We start from the raw sequence: 22109 nt of genomic DNA on the forward strand, positions 1-22109 counted from the left end.
CTTTGCGGAAATCCAACAACAATTTCAGCCAAAAGGAGCTGAAAATCAAACCCCACTAATCAAGAAGGTGAAGGAGCCAACTCAGAAAGGGCTAATGCAGAAGACTTGAAGTGGGGAAGCCAACAGGGAATGTGTGCGTATGTTGGCATGTAGGGACAGTACCGCGGATGTGCAAAGAATGCCGCACATTCAGCCACTGATCGCTGGAACGGCAGACCTGGAATGCAATTTTTCTTCACATCCAGCACCCCGTTCTTGATCAGCCTCCAACAAACAGGCCCGACGCCGGTAAAGTAGTTATCCGACAGCGACAAATTGGCCAGGTTTCCGAGCCCACATAGCACTTCCGGGATGTGTCCATACAACAGGTTTCCTGCGAAATTGAGAACCTCTAACTTCTCTAAACACGCCAGAGAGAAGGGTAAAGGCCCTGTTAAGTAGTTGTTCCCGGCGTCGAAGACGACGGCCTGTTTCAGGAGTCCCAGTTCATAAGGCAGGCAGCCGCTTAGAAGATTGTTGAGCAGCAAAATCTCTGACAGGTTTTCCAAGGCCTTGGCGATCCCGCGCGGGATTGGGCCGAAGAACTTGTTGTTAGCTAGGGTAAGATAGAGAATACGGCCGCTGCCGATTGTGTCGGGCAGTCTCGTCATGAAATTGTTGTTGTTGATGAAGAGGGCGTCCAAGTCTTTGCTGAACAGCTGTTGAGGAACCGCACCCGAGAAGGAATTGAAGCGTACGTCCAGGAAAGACAGGCTATCCATGCCTAACAAAGCAGTGGGAAAGGGCCCGGAGAAGTTGTTGTTGCTGATATCAAGCTCGTACAGATATTGTAGCTTGGCGATGTTTGGAGAAATTGCCCCGGCGAAGTTGTTAGAATTCGCATGAAACAGGGCTATATCCGGGAGCTGATCCAGGAATCCATTCAAGCTTGGCGCTGATAACTGGAACCCGTTAAAATCAATGGAAGCCAGTGCAATGGCTGATTTGTTGTCAGGGGGGCTCTCACAGTAAAACCCCCTGTAATTACATATATCTGCGCCAACCCACGACCCTGTGATGTTAAGCGGATCAGAAGTTATCAGGTTCTTGAATTTCTGAATCACCGGATAAACGACGGCCAGCCTTAGATCAGCGAAAATCAACTGACCCAGAGAAGGAGAAGATGCAGGTGGCGGAGCAACAGGCAGTACTACCCCACCACCGGCTACGGCTTCAACTGTATGGCTCTTCCCAAGAGTCCCAACTTGAAGACAAACTAGTACGATCAGAGCAATTAAGATCAGAATCTGAGCTCTGCTGAAACAGCTTTTCGCATTCATTATTTTTCCGTGCATTGGACTTAACACTTAGCAGCAGTGTGCGCACAGTGAAGATATATAGAAAGAAAACCACAGGCAGATTAAGGAATCATCACTTGGTTTTTTTTATATGCTCTGGAACTTCCACTGTGTGCAGTGTGTTAGGTTTCAATTTTGCTTACAATTTCGCAGTGCCTTGGTTGGTAGAGAATGACAGTCAATGTAGATTAATTTAGTAGCATTTTAGGTTAAGTGCAATTCCTGTTGATAATGTATACATAGATGATGGATGCTATAATGGAGGCACTTGTGAGCAAGCAACCTCAAAATTGTTATCTGGATCCAATCCAATCCCATCCAGTACATTATAAGTGATAATATATTTAGGTCTCCTTTACCATATATGAGGGATGGAATAGAAAGATTAAATTGCCACATTATATAGCTTATTTATTTGTATTCATAAAATTAAATTCGGGAAACAAGTTAAAGAAAGAAATCAAGTAATTTTTTAGATATCTGGAAATTGGGTTATTTTGAACTAAATATTTCTATATCTATGGATAAATGTGTAAAATCACATGCAATCCATCTCTAGTGGGCCTGTTGGGATTTAGATACGGGCCGAGTGATATCACTGAGGCTGGCCTAAATGCAAGTAAACAAAGAATTGGGCTGAATATATTTCAAGATTCCCAGTCCAATCCCCGGATAAATTATAGTTATTTCCCCTGAGTTGTGGCTTAAATATGAATGTTTTTCGTTATTAGAAAAATTATAAATATTTCCTCAGTGCAAAATAATTTTATAGTTTCTAGACGGTGAGGTGAAAATTACTACTTTTGCTAAATTTAAAAATAAAAAAAAGGTTTGGAAACACCTTAGGGTGGGTAAATTAAATAATCCGTAGACATATTATTCCATAAAAATATTTTAAAAAATTCTAGAAAACATATGAAATTATAATATATGATCTAAAGGGAATTTTGTGAGATCATTATAAAAATTGGATGAAAATCTAAGGAAAGCTAACGGAATGGGCTTATTGTTATAAAAATATTAAAATTAAAAGAGTATTTATAATTTTTCAAACAATGAAAAAATATTTATAACTATACAATATTTAAAAAAAATCATTATAATCTACATTTAATATAATAAATTATTTTTTACACTATAAATCAGTTACAAGATAAATTTGACTTGATCAACCAAAATCCAATCAATTCCATCATCCAAAAGTTGACAACCAAGCACTGCAATTGACCTTTCAACGAAATTTTTCACATTATTTTCTTTGTAAAAACAATTAATAAATATTATACAATGCATCAAAATACTCAAGATATTGTTAAACGTATCAAGAATTTCATAACAATAAAGCAACAATTGCGACAAATTACAATTAAACTAATATATAAATAGACAAATACATGCATATATAAAATTCGTCTTAATTATAAATACTTTTTCATATTTTAAAAATTATAAATACCTTAACAAATACTCCTATTATGAGTTTTCATAATGGAGTATTTTATAATTTTATAACGACGTTTATAATTGTTCAAACATGAACTGATATGGGCTCTCAGCCCAACAACGAGCCCAAATAGTGTTCTCCAGCCCACCCCAAAGTTTCGGCCCATGAAGGAGGCCCAGATTTCACACTCTATATTAATCAAGAGAATTTTACAACTCAAGCAGAAATTGCTGGAAACATCTGGTTCTATTCAATACAAAGGCAAAAGGGGACAGAATTACAAGGGAAAAAAAAGAAATTGTGATGCCATGAACTGTGGAGACACCGACATGATGGAGGCGGAGGCCGCAGCTCCGCCTCGGGCGGTGGGGTCGGGTTCTGACCCTAACGATGTCAGGAATTTGCTGTTAATGGCTCGCCAACTGGTTGATCAAGGGAAGCCTTCCCAGGCTCTCCAAGCGGTAATTTTGTCCCTCATTTGCTTTGATTTGTTGAGTTTCTTCTTCATTTGTGTTGATTTTGGATGAAGAATAGTCTGATTCATGGCTTGTTTGGTTGCATTTGTGATCAGTTGGCTTTTTGAGTTTTTGTTTTCTGATTTTACGTGTTTAAGTAGCTGGTATCTTTTTGTGGGAAGATATAAAAATGTATTTTTATTTTTCTTTTTTGGAACAAGAAATATATAAGTTGTCTTCTTCTACAGTTTTGCGCGTTATGAGAATTGTGAATTTCATCGGATGGACTTTAGTGAAGTAGCTAGTGTGTAATGCCGTTACTGAACTACTTCTTGTTCACTTATCTCTATTTCGTGTCTGAGATTCTGTGAATGCTTCTATTGGAATGTGCAAAATCATTGATTGTACAGTGGATTAGTATCTAAGAATTCGTCTTTAGGATGCAGTTGTTCTATATTTATTGGTAATCGAGTTCCGCGACATTTAATAAGCCAGTGGATTTTTTCTGTGCTTCCGGATGTACTTAACTACATAATCAATTACAATAAATTGGAATAGGTTTTCCTTTCTTGTACGTGGAGGTGACATGAGAAAAGGGGTTTAAAGATCAATTTTTTTATATAAGTTGGACTGTGATAGCATTTATCTTTACTTATACATAGATAGAGCATGGATTTGATGAATGGTTCTCTCCAGTTATCTTACTGTTTAAAGAAAACGCTTAACAGGGCTTCAGTATACTTTCAACGAATATGATCATCTGCCGTGATTGTTGATTGCATCTTTTACATGCCAAATACAAATGTACAAAGTCGTCAGAATTTATCCCACAATAAGGGGAATGCATGGCATGCGGCAATATGTTTTTCATTCACTATTAGAATCTAAATCTTGCATTATTTAAATCACTCAGTGAATAAGAATGGCTGTACATAATCGTCGTATAAGAGATGTTTAATGCTGCATTGAATGTGGTTTCTTAGTAATGATGGGCTGAGGAGATGTCAAGATTGACTGCTAACAATATCATCAAGTTAAGCAGAAACAAGTTAAGTATGTATGATGCTGAATGATGCATCTAGAAATTCAAATCTAAACACAGTATAATTACTAGAGTACCCTAATGTATGAATAATGATATACTTTTGGCTAGTCAAGTTAGTTTTAGGATGACTGAATCCTCTCAAGGCAACTTTCCATCTAATTTTGGTTTCAAAGAATTTGGCAGTTGTTGCAAGCTGTGAAGCAAATAGTGCAATTATGTCAGTAGTAAGTCTAACTGCTGTTTAGCGCCAAAGAAGAAGGTGCTCTTTGTTAGACTGACAAAGTGATTTGTTATATGACGTTATTAGTAATCTAAGATAGTAACTTCCCGTAAAATACTTATGGACCAAGTTAACTTGTCAGTGACATAGCAATGATCCTGTAAAAGCTATTTATACAAGTCGGAAAGCATCTATACCTTGCCATAAAGGTTATTTTTCTTGTAAATTATCACTTTCTAGACAATAGGGTTTTAAGTTACTGAAACTGGAGTTGGAACCTGGGATGCATATTGTTAAGTCCAATGGTTCAATGTATGATCCAGAGAGGAGCACTCATTATAACATCAATGCAAAGAAATTAACTTTTTAGGACAAAGGCTCTGGAATCCTATAAGATAGAAATAAAAATGTGGCAAGCAATATATAACCTTCTAACTTGTGTCAAACGTTTGGAGTTGAGATATAATAAGCTGTAGATAATGCACTAATGTTGGTGCAATGCATTCAGAAGACGAGAAAAATAGAATTTAATGCACAGAGATTGAATGATGAGAAACGTACATAATATTCTATGAACAATTCAGCTAATGCTATTAACAAATTGTATTGGTAAAGGAAATAGATTAAAAATATTTTTAGTCAATTAGTAGCCTTTTATACGACTCACTATTGTCAATTGGCTGTTATTTTCGATCATGTATTCACTCCCTGCAAATACATTAATCTACGTGCTCTTGTCGTTGTAGTTGAGAGCAAAAGATGATACACGCTGTGATGTGAATTTGCAGATGCAGGACCTTTTGTTACTTGAGGTGAAACATGCTAAAATTATTTGATGGAATTGTTACTGCATCTTCTTCTGTCTGATTTCTTTTATGAGATGTTCACTTGTTGATACTTAAGAGTGTTTTCTTTCAGCTGTTGAACTTTTGATGGATGACCTATCTTAAACGTGCCATGGCTGCTACCTGTCTTTGCTTTAGTGCCTAATCTCAATCTTTGTTGTTGAATATAATTTATAGATGGCAAGGCATTAAGATGCATTGCTTTCTGCCGATTGTATAAAACAAAGAGTACATGGACCCCTCCAGCAGTTAATACAGTTGCATTCCCTAGATATTCCACATATGTACAATGAGACCAATTTTTTCGACTTAAGGAAATCCCCCTTGTCACAAACACAAGTGATAACCAGCTTTTATGCCTTCTCCTCCTTGGCCTTGAAATGTTTTAACTTAATATCTATAGGATTTCAAAGATTGTAGTGCTGTCATATGTGTTTCTGTATATGCATAAAACATACCTGTAACTATTACAAATAGGTTATGACCTACCCTATACCCGCGAGTTAAAGCACACAAATGCATCAGATAATTCTTTGGTCTTCATGCTCAGTTCTTTGTCTGCAACATGATGATGTAAATTCATCTTTTTATCACTTTTTACATATTAAAAGTTGATCTCATCTTAACACCATTTCACATATATGCTGACTGCAATTTGGCTCCATATTAAGGACCGGGAAATGCTATCGTTTCTGTTGTCTGCTTTTCTTTGTCATCTGTTATAAAATCCTTGATCATTTTGAATATTATCACTTTGATATATGATTAAGAGCTAAGTAAAGAAAATACTGATGCTTGTTTTTTCATTTTTTGTGGAATTAATGTTGCTATTGTCCCTTTTTTCTTATTTGTCTTTATGTTTGTTGATAAGAAAGAACTAAAAATTAACTAAAGTCTTCAGCAGCAGCACTATGTCCATTTTATTTACATTGAAATATTTCCAAATGAATATCAATATTTAACACTTTCTGTTCACCATCATCTGCACATCCCCTCTTCCACCTAAGAGAATAAACTGAACTAAATAGGTTGGTATTTACTGTATTTTTCTAACAGTACTTCGTCTAGTTTTGGTCTAAGGTTATATTCTTCCGTGTTATTCCTCATACGACGTGATACTGAAAATCAGAGTTTGGAGAGAGAAAATAATTTAAGTCTTCAACCATTTGTCGTCTTTGAAGAGTATGTGATCCTAGAACTAATACTCTTATTTAAAGGTGGTGATGGCAATGAAATTACAAGGCGGAGACGAAGCTGTATCTCAAGCACTAAGTCGTGCTCGCGAACTGTACATAAACAAACTTCAAGCTAGTGCTGCCGCTGACCAGTTGGCTTCACTCTTTGCTGAATGTGCAATTGCTGAGGCGATTCCTTCTCAACCTCAATTATCTCAACATAGGATGGATAACCACTCAACTGAACCAGATCCTCAAGGAACTTCAATTCTTGCTGAGACAGGGAGGAAGCAGGTCGTGCTCGATGCATTCTCTGATGGAAGCAGCTTTGTGTGCTTGCAGTGTGGGGGTCTCGTCAGCAACCATCGCAAAGAGGAACACTTTGCATTCTGGTGTTGTGAAATCTGAGTTTGTTATGCACTTGATGTTTACACCACTGCATAATGGGTGAACCAATGAACATGGCATATCGGGCATGCATTTGCTAAATGCTCCATTGTATCTTTCAACTTGTATCATTACTAAGTTCTCTCATTATAGAATAATACAGGGTGCACTAGTATTAGTTGTATTGGGTTCTATTTAGCTGTGTGTATCATCTCCGTTTCCATGTAGATTTCTTCACATAGCATTGTTCACTATTAAGTATACTTCAAAAATATCACTTCATGCAGCATCTTATATGTGTCGGATAATACTATTAGACACGACTCCAACATGTTTTGGACACGCTATTTAACATGTCCAGAAATATAATTAAAATAAATCAACACGGGAAGGACACGAGTGATAATGCATCCAACCGTAATTTTCATCGATAATACATTTTATGAATTTAAAGATTAAAAAGTTTGTTAAATTTTAATTAAAGAACATAGTATTACCCATTAAGTATTCTTTTTACCGTATTTTTTTTTTTACTATTATATTTTATTTCTGTCAACAGTATTGTAATCGGAAAATCATCTTTTGTTTGCCTCTAAATATTATGAACAAAATAAAATATTTCTCATTACAATGACATATATAATTTTATAAATGATTTACTAATTACATGTTTACATGTATGTAATGATTGTATATATATACATAGTTATATATATTGTACAGTACACTTAAAGAATTATCATGTGAAAACCATGTCATATCCTAAAAGTTGTGTAAATTATATATCAGGCGTATCATATCGTGTATATCCATGCATCACAAACTGTACGTATAGATTTAGAAGGATTCAAGCTGGTCTCCTGTTTCCGCCAGAATGACATACAAGATTGAGCCACATATAACTTGCTTGGAGAAATATGATTGAAGTAGAAGATCTTGAAAGATGATGAAATAAGAAAAAACTATGAGCACAAACCAAACTATCTTTCCGAACCTAATGCTGCACTGCATAACCCCTTTAAAAAAGACCAATATTGTGCTTACACACAATGTACAAACAGGCCAATTAGCCAAAAAAAATCAAACAGGAAGAAACCCTTACAGAAGAAGAAAGGAGAATTTCACAAGCACTACAGTGATTTGATGAAAATAAGATAAGACTTTGGACACGTATATACAACAATGGAGTACACCAGGAGATGCACAAATATAACCATCTCCGTTACATCAGAATTTCCACAGCTCAAAGTGTGGTCCTCAGTATTACGCAGGCAAGTGAGTACCCATTCATAGTGGCACCGTTCCACAAGATGCAACCGATGAGCAACCACGACTACAAAATTCCAAGGTCGAAAAAACCATTTCACTCATGTTCCTGTCTACCGATATAGCTATAACCTATAGGCAAAAGTTGTCCAACTGCCACATATACATCAACCTGCATTTCACATAATGGAAAATGAATTTTTGAAAAATTGGACTGAAAAACTACATGTGATATACGAATTTTCCTACATGAAGAAAGTCGAGAGTAACTGAGTAAGGGGACATCCTGATGTTCAAGGTAATGTTATAATAATCTTTCAAGGTTCCAAGGATATGTACTATGATTGTAACTTTATAGCCGGATGAGAATATTGTATGGCATGATTAGACTATATCTCAAGTAGTAGATTATTTTGTGAACTTTACCTGCACTTATTTCAAATACACTTCCCTGTGCCATGTGTCGGGAGCTGGAATGGGTAATGAATGCACAAGGTTGAGATATATTAGCTAGTGACCGTTTCTATACATAACATCAGGAAGAGCCTGCGGACGAGGCCTGGCCCTCATGATCGTTTCATCACTGTGTCTAATCCATTCCGAGAGTCTCCAAGGTTTTTGCCACTTCCACTTGAACTGTAATAGCCACTGGTGATGACTCCTCTTCCATCTCCACAGTTTCCCACCGTGTCCAACAAGTGCTAATTTCTTCATTGACAACTGACCCATAGGCACCATCTGCACTTACAAGAGAACTTGTGAAGACAAATAGAACACTCTGTAGCAACATCAAGTGTAAGTAGTAGTAAATGAACCTTTCGTGTTTGATCCGTGAATACTGCAGATTCTCTGACTGAACCATTAGCAATTCCTGCCGTATATTTGAGTTGTTTCTGTGCTGGTACTGGAATTGGAGATAAAGGGCCACTAGTATCATCTGCAACGTGTTTGTGCGAGTTTCCCTGTAGCGCAAGAAAAGTCAAGAAAGGAGTAGAAAAAGAAACACAATCAGCAAGAACATAAACAAAAAGCAATCGTACTGAAGGAGGTGTAGCCAATCCAGTAGCAACATCTTGCTCTCTCAGTTTTAGCTCCTTTTCGATTTCCTTCCTTCTGACTTCACTTTGTCGCAATAAGCCTACAAGTTCTTTCATCTGGTCTTTCATCTCTTTGATCTCAGTTTCCTTTTCCCACAATTGGCACCTGTTGATGAAATGAAAATCCTATAAAGTTAATTGGATCAAGCAAGTTACGATTTCCTACAATCTCTGGGGTTCCAGATTCTGGTTCCATCACTGTCTCAACTCTATAGCCCTTTCGTACTTTCCTCCAAACCTATTCCATCCACTGGTTCATCTATTAGTGAGAATGGATAGGCAGATCATTTAAATGATTAGCCAGTGTTCAAGCTTTATTTATATTTCATTCAACGCCTTACAGTCCCTTTTCTTTTGAAGAGAGAGAGGAAGGTTCCTTCAGAATGAGAGCTTAGACATCATGGGGATATAACAGGCTGCAAAATGAGCTTAACCATACTACTTGAAATATAAGAGGTCTAGTAATGAAGATAACAAGATTGGTCGGAAGGATCAATATAATGTTTCAAATGAAATATCAAAATAATCATTGCTCCCTTAATTGAACAAATGTCAGTTTTGGTGATCAATTAGTAGTCCTTCTCAAGGCTAAGTATCTTTACTTATGTTTCTCATGGGTATTCATGTTCACTAGAATGAACAACTAGATTAGGAATTTTCAGATATTGAAACTGCTTTTAACTAGTGCTTTGTTTCCTTAAAGCTGCAGTGGCACGCACACCATAGAGAACAAAGAACAAAAGAAAAAGTTTCAACTGATTAGGATATTAATTTTGCCTATCTACCTTGCATCGCCAAGATAGTTGAACATATACTGGAGCAGGTTTTTTGCATCCCCCATAGAGCGAAGCTGGTTCCAGCGTCCACGACTACTGACACTACGCTCTCGTTCTTCTGCTTCTGAAAGCTGTGAGGCCATGGAAACAAGTGAATTTGATGAAATACTAAGCATGCTTTCAAGAGAAGCAATCCTCGCCATTCTTGCATTTGGTGACATTGAAGATGCCCTGGAAAGTAAAGAAGCAAATCAAGAACAGTTTCTAAATTTCCATGGCAACTCAAGATTTGCATATGTTAATCCTTTAATATGGAAGAACTATAGCACAGTTGATTTTCACTTAATCACATAACCGGCTGTAAGAATATGATTACCTCGATAAGCCATTCTTCCCTCTAGGAGGGCTAACACCCTTGGAAGCAAATTCATCAACCTGTCTCAAAACAGCCAACTCTTCTGCCAATGCAGCCCGACTGGAGATGAGCCAACAAACACTTTACAAATAGCACCAGAAGTTGCATTTGTATGTGCGGAATACATGTAATGAAATCATATAAAGAAGATCTGTAATAAAATTAAAAAAAGAAAAATGAACGGTACATACACTTCACTTTGCTTCTCATACTCGAAACGAACTTCATGAACATTCACCATAACTTCAAGCTCATGATCTAGCCAACGCTGCAAGGACTTTTCATTGCTCTGAAAATCAAAGATCAGGTTTACATAGTTTGACTACATAAGGTGAAAGATTGAGATCTTCTGCTGGGAGTTGAGTAAGGGACTACCTGTGCATTTACTCCATTCCCGTTGCTACTCACTGGAAAGAAATCTAACATCAGTATCAAATATATAAATGAGGAATGTGTTCATAAAACTACTTCTGATGACCATCAATATGAAAACTTAAGTGTCAAGACTTCATCAACATTGTCCTATCCTAGACAGTTAACTTCGAAGACCTCATCAAGTAAAGCATATATGCAGAAAAAGATGACAATAAGATGGTATTTTGTAGGGCAAAAGACTCCTACCAGAGTTTTCTCGGGCTGTAGTTTTCCGTGCTTCTAGCAATTCTTTTAACCTCTTGGTAGCCATTGCAGCTTCCTCAGTCTTCCTCTGAAGAACCTGAATTACAATCATTCAGCGGGCATTCCATCAATACATTCAATAGAATCCATGTGTATCTGTGATTTATGTTTGGCAAGTATAATATAAGGTCAAAATTAGCTTTCGAGGATACAGAATAATCGACACAAGAATAAAACATGCAAGTATGTTTATATGTTTGTTGCATTCACTAATTGTATAAACAGAGAGGTAAACTGATTCAATTGTTTGAATCCCCAAAGTGCCAAAACACCTAAAAGAACAACTAAGAACTTCATGTTCAAATCCCAAAGATGAAGAACAAAGAGCAGTGCTAATCTTGGCAGAGTTCAGATACTATAAAACGATGACTTAAGAACTAATAAATTGATACGGCAGAAAATTCAAATTCTGTATTTAGGTTCTCTAGCCATTTCTTCATGACAAAATTTACACACAATATTCTGACGTCAAATACTAGAACAGGCAAAAGAATTAAATGATTTTCAAAGAGAATCTCTCTGTTGCAACTGGAAAAGTGAATCACATTTGCCATGTATTATTTATCATTTTGTGCTAAAAAGTTGAAACTAGAAAGTTATCTATAAATGCACAAATAAAAGATTCTCACCATTTTTTGACGCTGATTCAATGCTTGCAGTTTATGTCTTTCATACTCGTTTCTTCTCCCCTCCTTCCTTAACTGTATATAAAGAGACAAGTTTAAACTCAAAAAAGCAAAAGATTCGAAAGGTACATCCTCCCAGGAGATCATTAGGATTTATATAAATGCAAACAAATATTCATTCATACCATAGTTGAAGATAATACTTCTTAATGTTTTGTTCAGCTGCACAAATTACAGATTGCTTTTATACAATTTTTTATACGAACATAAGCAGCAAAATTACCTGTAATAGTTCCTTTTCTCGAGATGCTTTCCATTGTCGGAATTGTTCGGCTTCCTGTTTAATCTTATGCTGCAGTTGAACCTACAACACCAAAAAACTATTGGAATACAAGAAAATATAAGGTGAAAATATGTAAACAAGGAAAAGCAAAATCTGACCTTTTGTGCCTTGATGCACTGTATTTCATCTTGTAACTTTTTGGCTGCTTCATCACTCTTTTGTTTCTGTTTTAAGAGTTGAACCTGATTCTCTTCTTTCTTCTTAAGATCTTGTATCTGAAGTACAGAAATTACAAGATTTATTTAAGGATATATTGTGTCAAATCAACAGTAAATAAATGAAATGAGAAACAAGGTACTCGGAAAAATGTGTCATAGTAAACCTGAGCTTCAAGAAGTTTTAATTTCTGGGAGTGAGCGTCTTGCACTTTTTGTGCATGTCCATCAGAATTTGCAGAAAGGTTTTCAACTTCTGCCAACAATTTATCCCTTTCACGCTGCATCCATTAAATAGGTGAAGATGAGAGATTGATTATAAAAGGTTGCCAACATTGTTGTCATTGAATAGTTCTTGTTCTTAGTATGAAACCTGGACAGTCCTTTTTTCCTCCTCAAGTTCCATGATCTTCTTTCCAAAGTGTTGCTTAAGAGCCGTTGTGTCATATCCTCCAAAAAGTTTCATCTCTGACTGCAAGATGTAGTTTTATATAAAACAAAGGAAATTTTTGCTTTGAATCAATTCAGACGCATGATGACTGGGCAGGAAATTTGCTTCATATAAAAAGTGCAATAAGCAGCTAATGTCATGCAAATACAGTAGATACAGTTGGCATTCCTTTACTGGAAAATATGGAAGAGAAAAATTTGATTGGATCATTTCAGGTATATCCAATTTGGAGTTGGCAGTTTATCTTGTAATCAAGCAGAAAGCTAATTTGTGGAGACCATGACATTACATTGGCAAGATCATCAATGGGGTTATATATGAGAAAATGAACACCAGAAGCGACAAGCAGCATTTTAGCAAACTGGAGAGACCTGAAAAGTGGAGAAACTGCTCACTTGCTCTAAATACCCCTCATGTTAATCCAGGCAGATGTCCTTTTAGTGACCACAATGTGGAATCCCAAATCCAAATACAGGACACCATTGTAGGCAAACATAGACACAAACTGCCTCTGTACTGCCTTTGGAACTTATGATAACTCAGTTTGTACACTACCCACAGAGTCCAAAAGCCTTTAGAGTGTCAGAGATGGCATTTAATCGAGGCTGATTTGGTTGTTTAGTTTATATTAGGTGATTCATGCCTTTCCAGTTATATTGATGGAAGTTCAGAGGTTTTTTATGTAGAGAAGTGTAGGCAGCCTCATAATATATGCAAACTCGAGAAAACTTATCCTATGTGAGGAAAGGACTTTCATGCAGCCATCTATTAGTTTTCCAGTACTTGTTTGAGTATCAGATGGTGCCTTCGGTCAGGTATATCTTTGCTTAGGACTTTGTCATAGATGTCAAGGACCTCTCTGCGGCATAGGACTTTCTCCAACCAGTTTCAGATATTATTCCAACATCTGTTAGTAGCCACTGAAAACATCATTTTCTATGGAATTTAACCAACAGAATCCAAATGCTTTAGGGCCCTCAACCATTTAGATGAAGATCAAATTAAAGTTCAGAACGTCCAAAATCATAATTATGTCCAGAATTAGAGAGAAATTTCATTACCTCATAAGGTAATGGACTTATAATCGGGACATAATGATAAGGAAAGAACATGAAATATCCCAACATGTAACAAATTGCATTTGGAAACTACATTACCTCTTTCTTCTCCAACTGTCGATTTAATTCATTCAATTCTTTGTCCATACTATTCTGCAAATAGGTATGCTCCAACTCCTTCGCGGTGTCTTCATCAATATCTCCAGAATCACCTGAAAAAATTGACATTTGAATACTGCAAATATGCAATCCTAAAATGAAAATTTGTATGTTCTGTGGAAAATGAAGTTTAAAGTACACTAAGTTCATTTTCTTGATTAGAATTATTTTAAGCTAACTATAACCATTAGTCAAAAGATGAACATCAAGTTGTAAGCTATGTTCTAACATAGAGTAACGTACTGCTTTCACTCATTTGATAATCACATGACTCCATACTTTGCAATCCCCTTTTGAGACCTTCACTTTTCGTTGCACCAATTCCGCCCACCTGCAAAACGTAATTCCTTATAAAAACTTGGGATACGAGATTAGAGATATGCATGTTCGTCAACAAATACATATGTAGTGCTCATGCTAGATTTTATGTTTCCTATTAAAGATAGTTACATACTTTCGAAGTGACTTCATGTGGCTCAATAGTACCGCCTCTCTTGCGAAACTCATTAAGTTCCCGACACAGCTCCTCATTAGTAGCCTCAAGCCAAGCAATCCTATCTCTAAGAACCTGCAAGATTTAACTCGAGTTAGGGCTGTCTCCATGCAATTTTTTGACAATGTACATAAATATCTTTACATAAAGGTGTTAATGGATCATTGAATAGAAAAAGCTTCAAAAAATTTAGTGTTTGAGTGAAAGGCTACATTTTCAGAATAGATATATTTTAAGAGAGACTACAAAGATCATTATCCATTTGTGGAAAAGGTGCAATATCAATATAGCATTTCTATAAATATCAAACCATGTCTTTTAGTCCAAGCTCCACCGTCAACTGTCCCACACAGATTTTGACAAATTGGCCTTCCATTTTGAATCAAATTTGAAAGGTAGGCAAAAACACATTTCTTGCAAATGAAACTAAAATACTGGCCGGATAACAAGGTCATGTTTTAGTAATTTAAAGACAAAATAGCATGCGAAGTAGTGAGAACAGTTAAAAGAATCTTGTCTAATTCATACAAGTTCCAAGCATTTCCAGGAAACTTTTGGAACGTAAGCATGTGGAGTCTTCCAGATGATTCCCATGTCCAGGGGTTCACTATAAAGATCAAGTTTACCTGTATTTCATCAAATGAAACTCCTCCGCCACGGGCACAAAGTTCAGCTTGCAGATATTCCAATTGTTGACGCATCTTCAGCATTTCACTAGACATGGGATCTCTGTTTATCTGGTCATCGAGCAAGCAAAATGATCTCGATATGACAAATCTTTAAGAGAGAAGTGTACCAACATTTATATCTGAAAATGGGGAGATACTGATAGAACACTTCAACACTTACAACAGGTTTGTTCTGGATATTCCGAGCACGATTGGCATATTTCAGAGTATTAAGAGTTTCTTCAGCATTTATATCGGCAGGACTAATGCATGCTGGAAAAACAAGTTAGAACATAAGCAAAAGTACTTTTGGTTTTCAGTTTGCCATTTCAATGTTGTAAATCATACTTTTGAAGGCAGTGAAGAACATAAATAACAATAAATTGCTAACAGGATACGGATAATCATAATAAGAATCATTCCCATGAACAAAACAACAGAAAAATATATGTTACCTATCATTACTGTTCTGCTGTTTCCACCAAGAGAATCCTGCCACCAAAGGCTTAAAACATCAAATATAACAAGAGAGAACAGCACAGTAACAAGAGGAGTAGGAAGTTACTCGGTATAGAATACAAGGAAATATTTGAGTCAAAAAAGAAATGCAGGTTGTGTGATGCTCAAATCCTCAAAAATAGAGTTATAAACAACTTACAATAATTCTGAACAATGTGTCAGTTTACGAATTGAACCAACCAGAGTTCCATAGTGACATTAGAAGATAAAGCTCATGCTTAATATTCTTTCTCTTGGTTAAGCTGATACCAAAAATACTTCAAATATTCAGTCCATTCTGACATGACAGAAAAGAGCAAGAATATGGACACATGCTGGTACTTCCTATTGTACCCAATCTGGGGCATGAGAAGTGCATGGTTCTCTATTGAAACTCGGGAGAGCATTACAAATTGATCACAATTTGATTATTTGTAATGCAAGAAAGGTTTATTACAAAATAAGCATCAAAGCAAACACTAGGTATATATAATCTGATGAAAAAATATATTATATGACAAAGCTAATGCCGTTTTCCTTAGAATAGTGAAGGTAGGTCAAACCTGAAGTAACCGAGTGAGTTTACTATCCCGATATGGCACGTGAACACCTTCTTTTCGCTTTTTTTCATCTCCAAGAGCACTTATAACATTGCCAAGTGCAAGAAGGCCCTTGTTAATGTGAACTCCTGCATAAACGCATGTGTTTCAAAATTTTGGTATGAGAAGCGACATCTGAGAATCAACAGCCAATGAAATTTTGCTTGCTTACCTTCCTTAAAGCGTAGACCATCGGAGCCAGTTCTCTTCGCACGCTCTGATCCAGCAAGATCCACCAAATGCAACTTGGCACATAGATACTCTTCAGTCATACAGTCATTTAGATTACCATCACTAGAAGTACCTGGATGAAGCCTACGCATCTGCTCCATCGTGATGGTGAAGATGGCATGAGAACGGCTTTTGAGAGAAAAGAAAGAGAAAGATTACTCTCAGCAATAACATAAAACACATTTGGGAGCATGAGATTTCAAAATATATTCTCCAAATTAGGTTTCTCAAAAAGCTTGACTTGTAAGTTAATTATGTAAAAACAAATGCAATTAATAAAATAAATGGATGCAATGAAATTACCTAACTTTCCATTAACAATGGGATTGCCGGTTTTATCTATTATTAGAGATTTTATTTTACCAGTTCATGAGTTTCCAGCTTATGTAAAAGCATCTCTTAACATTTACTAAGAGGTTGAAAGTTGAACAATGATTGATGAAGCAAGTTGAGCCTTAAATATTAAAAAATATAGCAAAATAATTGCAAAGGAAACACAAGGTCTATTGAAGATAATCCTCATTATATTTATGCCTTAGCTTTTAAACTTGTTTTCTTGTTAATTTAAGCATAAATCCGCCCGTCCCTACATGCTACATGTCAATAGTACCTTATAGGTTGAGCTACCAACACTTAAGAGTTGACTGAGTTGGAATAGAGAGAGGAGGAATTCGATCAATCATTTAGGAAGTAGAGAACAAAGTGGGTAGCACCAGGATTTGTAGTTATATAACTACAGAATGATTCTGTGATTCACAGTAAAGAATTCTAGTATGCTTGAAATGTTGGAAGTTGGTCACAGTGTGATTTTACTGTGATTAGATTCTTGTAGTCTGTAAATGTGCTCTAACCTCTTTCAAACTCAGTTAATTAGTAGAAATTCAGCTCTTGCAAGTTTTTCAATTTTTTAATGGTGAGACTCCACTAAGATTTTTCCAGGAGAGAACCTTAGAAGGTCTTAGAGAAATGAAAGGTTTCCAAAGGGAGGTTCTACAGCTTTTGCCTTTTAGATAAATATCAGAAGCATTTCTTTTGCCTTAAACTTCTTGTTCGATTTCTTTTCTTTTCTTTTCTTTAAATCATCCAGCATTATTTTATCAGTAAGGCAGTCTTTTAGATCCTATTTGTTGATTCGTAACACTATTGAAGGACTATCCTGCATCAGGGTGATGGATATTTTCCAACCATTTTCACAAGGAATCATACTGTTACATGCTCAGTTTTCTCTGGAAAGGCATCATGAACCAGTAATATTCATTGTGTTATCTACCTTGACTGACTGTTCATGTTCGTACTCCCTGTTGCCCTGCTTAGTGATCCTTGCTCCAGGCAATCAGCCATTTCTTTGAGTGTTTTAACACTGCGCTCCGTAGATCCTGCAAGTGTAATTACACCATTTGATGTTTCACGAATTTGTATTGGAGGTTTCCCAGGGATGGTCAATTTTCCAGCATGTCCATTTGCTATCTCTGGTTTGTTAGCAGAATCAGGATCTAGCAGGTCCCTCACATCTTCTTTATGAATCTTCAAATGAAAATATAAAGTTCAATGTCAGCAATAAAATTTGATGCTGAACCATTAGAGAACGGTAATTAAAAGAGAACGTTCATACAAAAGCAGCAGCATAGTAATAACTAAAGACAGTACAATTAGTTGCAAAATGATGCAAAACTCACTCTACGCATTTTGGGTAAGTCAAAATGCTTGGATTATTGAAGCAATATCATTAAGGGTTACATGAAGCCATTTTTTGAGCCAAAAAGTACCGATACCATTGTTTTAAATCTTCAAATCAAAACATGACTGAGGCCAGAGTCCCATCCAGGGAAAAGGAGCAATTATCCATCAAGAACCAAAATGTTAAACAAATAACCCTTGTTGATGATAACAGGAACTGGATAATCAACTTTGGAGTCCAAGTACAAATATGAAAATTCTATAATGAATACCAAGTGTCTCTAGTCATGCCAATTCAGGCCAAGTGCTTTCAGTCAACCTTTATGCAATAGAGAACCTTATGGTGACAATTGATGACAAACAGGCAAAATGGACAGTCTCCTTTACATAATCACCTGACAAGTTATTTTCTCCGAGAAAAACGCCGGATATGTTTCCTGGGTAATAATGCAGTAAACTTCACATATATCTATATCTATACTATATATAAAAGTGTGAATATCCTAAGTATTTGTTCCTCATTGTGAAAAGACACTCGTAACCTTACTTAAGTAATTCTTTTAAAAATAAATCATAATCATAATAGAATTAATTCTATAAAGACAATTTAATCGTCTGAATACCTTATCTAAGTAGTTGAGAGGAATTAGAATTACTAAATAAGTTTCCTTTTTGTTAGAAGTGTCTTTCTGTGAATACCTTTTATTTATTCAATTTGGATAATTTCTTCTTAAAAGTAACAAATAATTAGTATATTCATAAATTTAAAATATTTTTTGCAAATAAAAAGATATTAATAAAAGAATATCAATAAGAAAATATGATGTGTATAATTACTAGTAAACAATAAGATCTTTTATTTGTCCAAATACTTTAAGAGTTCATTTCTGAAATACGATTCAATATTTTTAAGCACTTACAACATCTTGTAAGATGTAAGAGCATATAAAATGTTTTAAATAAGTTTAGTCGAATACCTCTAAGTTTGTAAGAACATAATATATTATTGATTAAGAAAGAGAGAATACTAGTTAGATTCATATGAATAAGATCAAGAAATCACACTAAAAATGTGAAATTAAAATTTACAATTAAAAGCAAAAAACAACATTATGTAATATTTCAAATTTAGAAGTTAATGAGGCGTGTAAACAATATTTTGACAAAATTTGCCTAATTTAAGGACCTAGCTATACAAATACTGCTACAACGGATGTCTAATTAGATTAAAATTTTGTTAATAATAATTAATAAATAATTAGTTTAAAATTATTTCATAACACATATCACACAAAAATAATATAATAAAAATAAATAAAATTGAAAACATAGAATATCGCCAAATAAAATTATAAATAAAACATGTCAATTTTATTAAATTGAATTTTCTCATAAAAAATTCAAAAATAAGAAACTTTGACTCATTAATTTTATTTTAGTATTGGATTCTTTTTATATTTTGTATTTTACTTCCACACTAATTTATTAAAATACAAGATCATCAAATATAATAATTAGTCAATACAAGATAGAAATTTTTTCACTTTTTAGGATTAAATTTTTTAATATTATCAAGTAAATTTAGAAGAGAATTACAAATGATAGAATTAAATGTTTTAAATAACCTTCACATTTGTATAAGGATGACAAGCATTATAGGTATTGCACTCAGGACATATTTTAGTTTCTTAGAGTTTAAATATGCCTTTACACCAAAGGTTTCATACCTAGTACATATATGCATACTGACATGAAGGATATTCACTATATGTAATAGATGACAATCCATAAATTATGAAAGAACGTCGAAGGATGACAGGATGAACCTCGATGAAGGAAACGTGTAGTTGGAATTCGATTTCATGCTTCAGGGTTTCAATCTTGCTGAATAAAGCATTCATAACTTTAGGAATTAGTCCTGTTTGGCATCCATCTTTGAGACTAGTACCCATGGTGTATGTTTTCCCTGACCCTGTCTGCACCACATCGGAACTCATATCTTTCAGATACAAACTATTTTGCTGCCAGGATTGTAATGTTAACTTCCACTTATGCAAAAAAAATTAAGACTTAAGCTTTACCTGCCCATAGGCAAGAACAGTAGCATTATACCCTTGAAACAAGCCATCAACCAGAGGTGCAACACACTCTTCATACATGGCAGTCGAGGGAGAGCCGGTACTACCATAGACATGATCAAATGTAAATGAATGGGTGCCAAGTTGCACCTGGAGCAGAAATATAACCAGTATCAATAAGACAAGAAATAACAATGCAGCTTAATGCATCTACAAGTCACCAATGAGAAATAAGTGAGCAAGGGAACCGTAAAACGGCAAAGAAAACAAATGAAAAGACAAATACAAAATATTTATCACTCAGAAGAATAACAAATTTGGACAAAAATTGCATAAGAAAGAAGCTACTGGATAGTTCATTTCCCCACTTAGTAATTGTGCAAACTACTTGAAATGAATGACTATGAAAATCAGCTTGATTATAGGAGCATGTTTCAGCAGAAACGAGCAAATAAAACCACACCTTTGACAGAAACAGATTCTGCTTTTTATCCAGGCCTTTGAGATAATTGCATTGATCTCACACACTAAAAGAAGTGCGACATAACGGTTCATATCTTCTCTTTAGACAGGAGTTTTAAAAAAACAGACATTGCAGAGCAAGAATTACCAGTAAGATTATTCTGTCAGCAGAACATACCCAAACACGAGTCCAACCAAGCCCCAATTCCCCACCCAAAAGGAAAGGATAATAAAAGTAAGCCAAGAAAGAAAATACAAAAACAGAAAATTTGCTCATCATATTTTTATTGGAGGATGCATCAGTAATGCAACAGGATGCAAATTTCCCAAATACTATCCATGCGTCCTGAATTCATCTATCCTTGATTTCAAGAAGGGGAGGGAGGGAGGGAGAGAGAGAGAGAGAGAGAGAGATTTACTATACTGCGAGAGAAAATCAAACAATGAACCAAATTTCACAACCAAATCCCTCTCAAGATGCTAAACTTTTACAAATCTTGATAATAGGAATTTGCAAGGAAATTATCCAACTCTGGAATTACTTGCAAGCCTAAAATTTCTTCTGGAAATGCCAAAAAAAGATGACCAAATCACATGGCAAAAGAAAATGTTAGAACTATGAATGTTTTTCCTACTTGGACACAACCCAACTCCGGATTGCTGTGGAATCACCAAAAACCTCAGATCATGATAACACTGCACCTCAAACTTCAACATGCATGGCCTACCAAATTTCCCAAATGGCAATGAGAGCTAAAATCTTGGGATTATATCATCAAAGAAAGATCAGATCTTCTCAAGACCCATCAATCCCAACAGCAAAAAATCAACCCTAAACCAACTCACAGACAACCACAGCAACCGAAAAAAAGGAACACTTGTTTTCTTGAAATTGCAGCAATTTCAGTACTTCACAGCAAAAGCCCACATCACATTGTGAGTGTTTTGAGTACCTGAGGCTTCCCGGACACAATAGTGACACAATCCTTACAGCCCTGAATCTTCTCATCTCCCAACAGAGGCCTCACATGAACTGCCACTTTGACGCAACAATCCTCCCCGGAGGAGTTGGCTTCCATTGTGAGAAATACACCTTTTGGGCCTCGAAATAAAAACCAGAGCTAAAAACAACCCCACCCAAGGAAGAAAAATGCCAAATGCGCTCAATGTGGTTTGACAAACAGTTAGCAGAAAAAATTCACAGGAGGGAGGGGAAGGGTGAAAGACAGAAAGAGAGTTCTTGGACCAGAAAATGATGCAGCAACTAGAGAGAGAGAGAAGTTAAGAAGACAGCCAACTATATTGTTACTATATGCAAGAGAGAGAGAGAGAGAGTATGGTAGTAATAAAGGGTAGTTGAGGGAATAGAAGAAGAAGCCGCCTCTGCTGTGTGTATATGTATTTTAGTGTGTGTTCTGTGTGTAACTGTAGACTTTCACTTCAGTAGGTGTGTATATATTATTATTTTAGT

General features: G+C 35.7%; 3 protein-coding genes across 5 annotated transcripts; 1 reads left to right on the forward strand and 2 right to left on the reverse strand.

The window, feature by feature from the left end:
• LOC105155537 (uncharacterized protein At4g06744) lies at positions 1-1701 on the reverse strand. The gene has a single exon (XM_011071430.2). The coding sequence runs from the start codon at positions 1332-1334 to the stop codon at positions 60-62; it is 1275 nt and encodes a 424-aa protein (XP_011069732.1). The 5' UTR covers positions 1335-1701; the 3' UTR covers positions 1-59.
• On the forward strand, positions 2993-7188 carry LOC105155538. Of its 3 annotated transcripts, none has more exons than XM_011071431.2 (3): positions 2993-3242; positions 5248-5313; positions 6564-7188. In XM_011071431.2, exons 1-3 carry the CDS (start codon positions 3090-3092, stop codon positions 6927-6929), a joined length of 585 nt encoding a protein of 194 aa, XP_011069733.1. In that variant the 5' UTR covers positions 2993-3089; the 3' UTR covers positions 6930-7188. The 3 variants fall into 3 exon arrangements, with proteins under 3 accessions (XP_011069733.1, XP_011069734.1, XP_011069735.1); XM_011071432.2 differs by having other exon boundaries at positions 5290-5313; XM_011071433.2 differs by lacking the exon at positions 5248-5313 and having other exon boundaries at positions 2995-3242.
• LOC105155539 (kinesin-like protein KIN-4A) lies at positions 7890-22021 on the reverse strand. Its single transcript, XM_011071434.2, has 26 exons — positions 21592-22021; positions 20180-20326; positions 19925-20074; positions 17692-17945; positions 16363-16550; positions 16155-16279; positions 15549-15585; positions 15275-15366; positions 15052-15162; positions 14387-14500; positions 14176-14263; positions 13873-13985; positions 12638-12736; positions 12432-12545; positions 12208-12324; positions 12050-12130; positions 11770-11841; positions 11084-11177; positions 10838-10869; positions 10654-10751; positions 10424-10522; positions 10057-10278; positions 9215-9377; positions 8990-9136; positions 8601-8912; positions 7890-8346 (listed from the first exon to the last, which is right to left on the reverse strand). The coding sequence occupies exons 1-25, from the start codon at positions 21715-21717 to the stop codon at positions 8685-8687; spliced, it is 3111 nt and encodes a 1036-aa protein (XP_011069736.1). The 5' UTR covers positions 21718-22021; the 3' UTR covers positions 7890-8346; positions 8601-8684.

The sequence above is a fragment of the Sesamum indicum genome, linkage group LG2 (assembly GCF_000512975.1).
Source record: "Sesamum indicum cultivar Zhongzhi No. 13 linkage group LG2, S_indicum_v1.0, whole genome shotgun sequence".
Taxonomy (NCBI): domain Eukaryota; kingdom Viridiplantae; phylum Streptophyta; class Magnoliopsida; order Lamiales; family Pedaliaceae; genus Sesamum; species Sesamum indicum.

Coding starts and splice junctions, on each gene's coding strand:
- LOC105155538 (XM_011071431.2), top strand. CDS start 3,090: ATGAACTGTGGAGACACCGACATGATGGAGGCGGAGGCCGCAGCTCCG. Junction 3,243..5,247: donor CTTCCCAGGCTCTCCAAGCG/GTAATTTTGTCC, acceptor TTGTCGTTGTAG/TTGAGAGCAAAAGATGATAC. Junction 5,314..6,563: donor AGGACCTTTTGTTACTTGAG/GTGAAACATGCT, acceptor TCTTATTTAAAG/GTGGTGATGGCAATGAAATT.
- LOC105155537 (XM_011071430.2), bottom strand. CDS start 1,334: ATGCACGGAAAAATAATGAATGCGAAAAGCTGTTTCAGCAGAGCTCAG.
- LOC105155539 (XM_011071434.2), bottom strand. CDS start 21,717: ATGGAAGCCAACTCCTCCGGGGAGGATTGTTGCGTCAAAGTGGCAGTT. Junction 15,163..15,274: donor ATATCCAGAACAAACCTGTT/GTAAGTGTTGAA, acceptor CTCGATGACCAG/ATAAACAGAGATCCCATGTC. Junction 12,546..12,637: donor AGGAAAAAAGGACTGTCCAG/GTTTCATACTAA, acceptor TAATGGATGCAG/CGTGAAAGGGATAAATTGTT.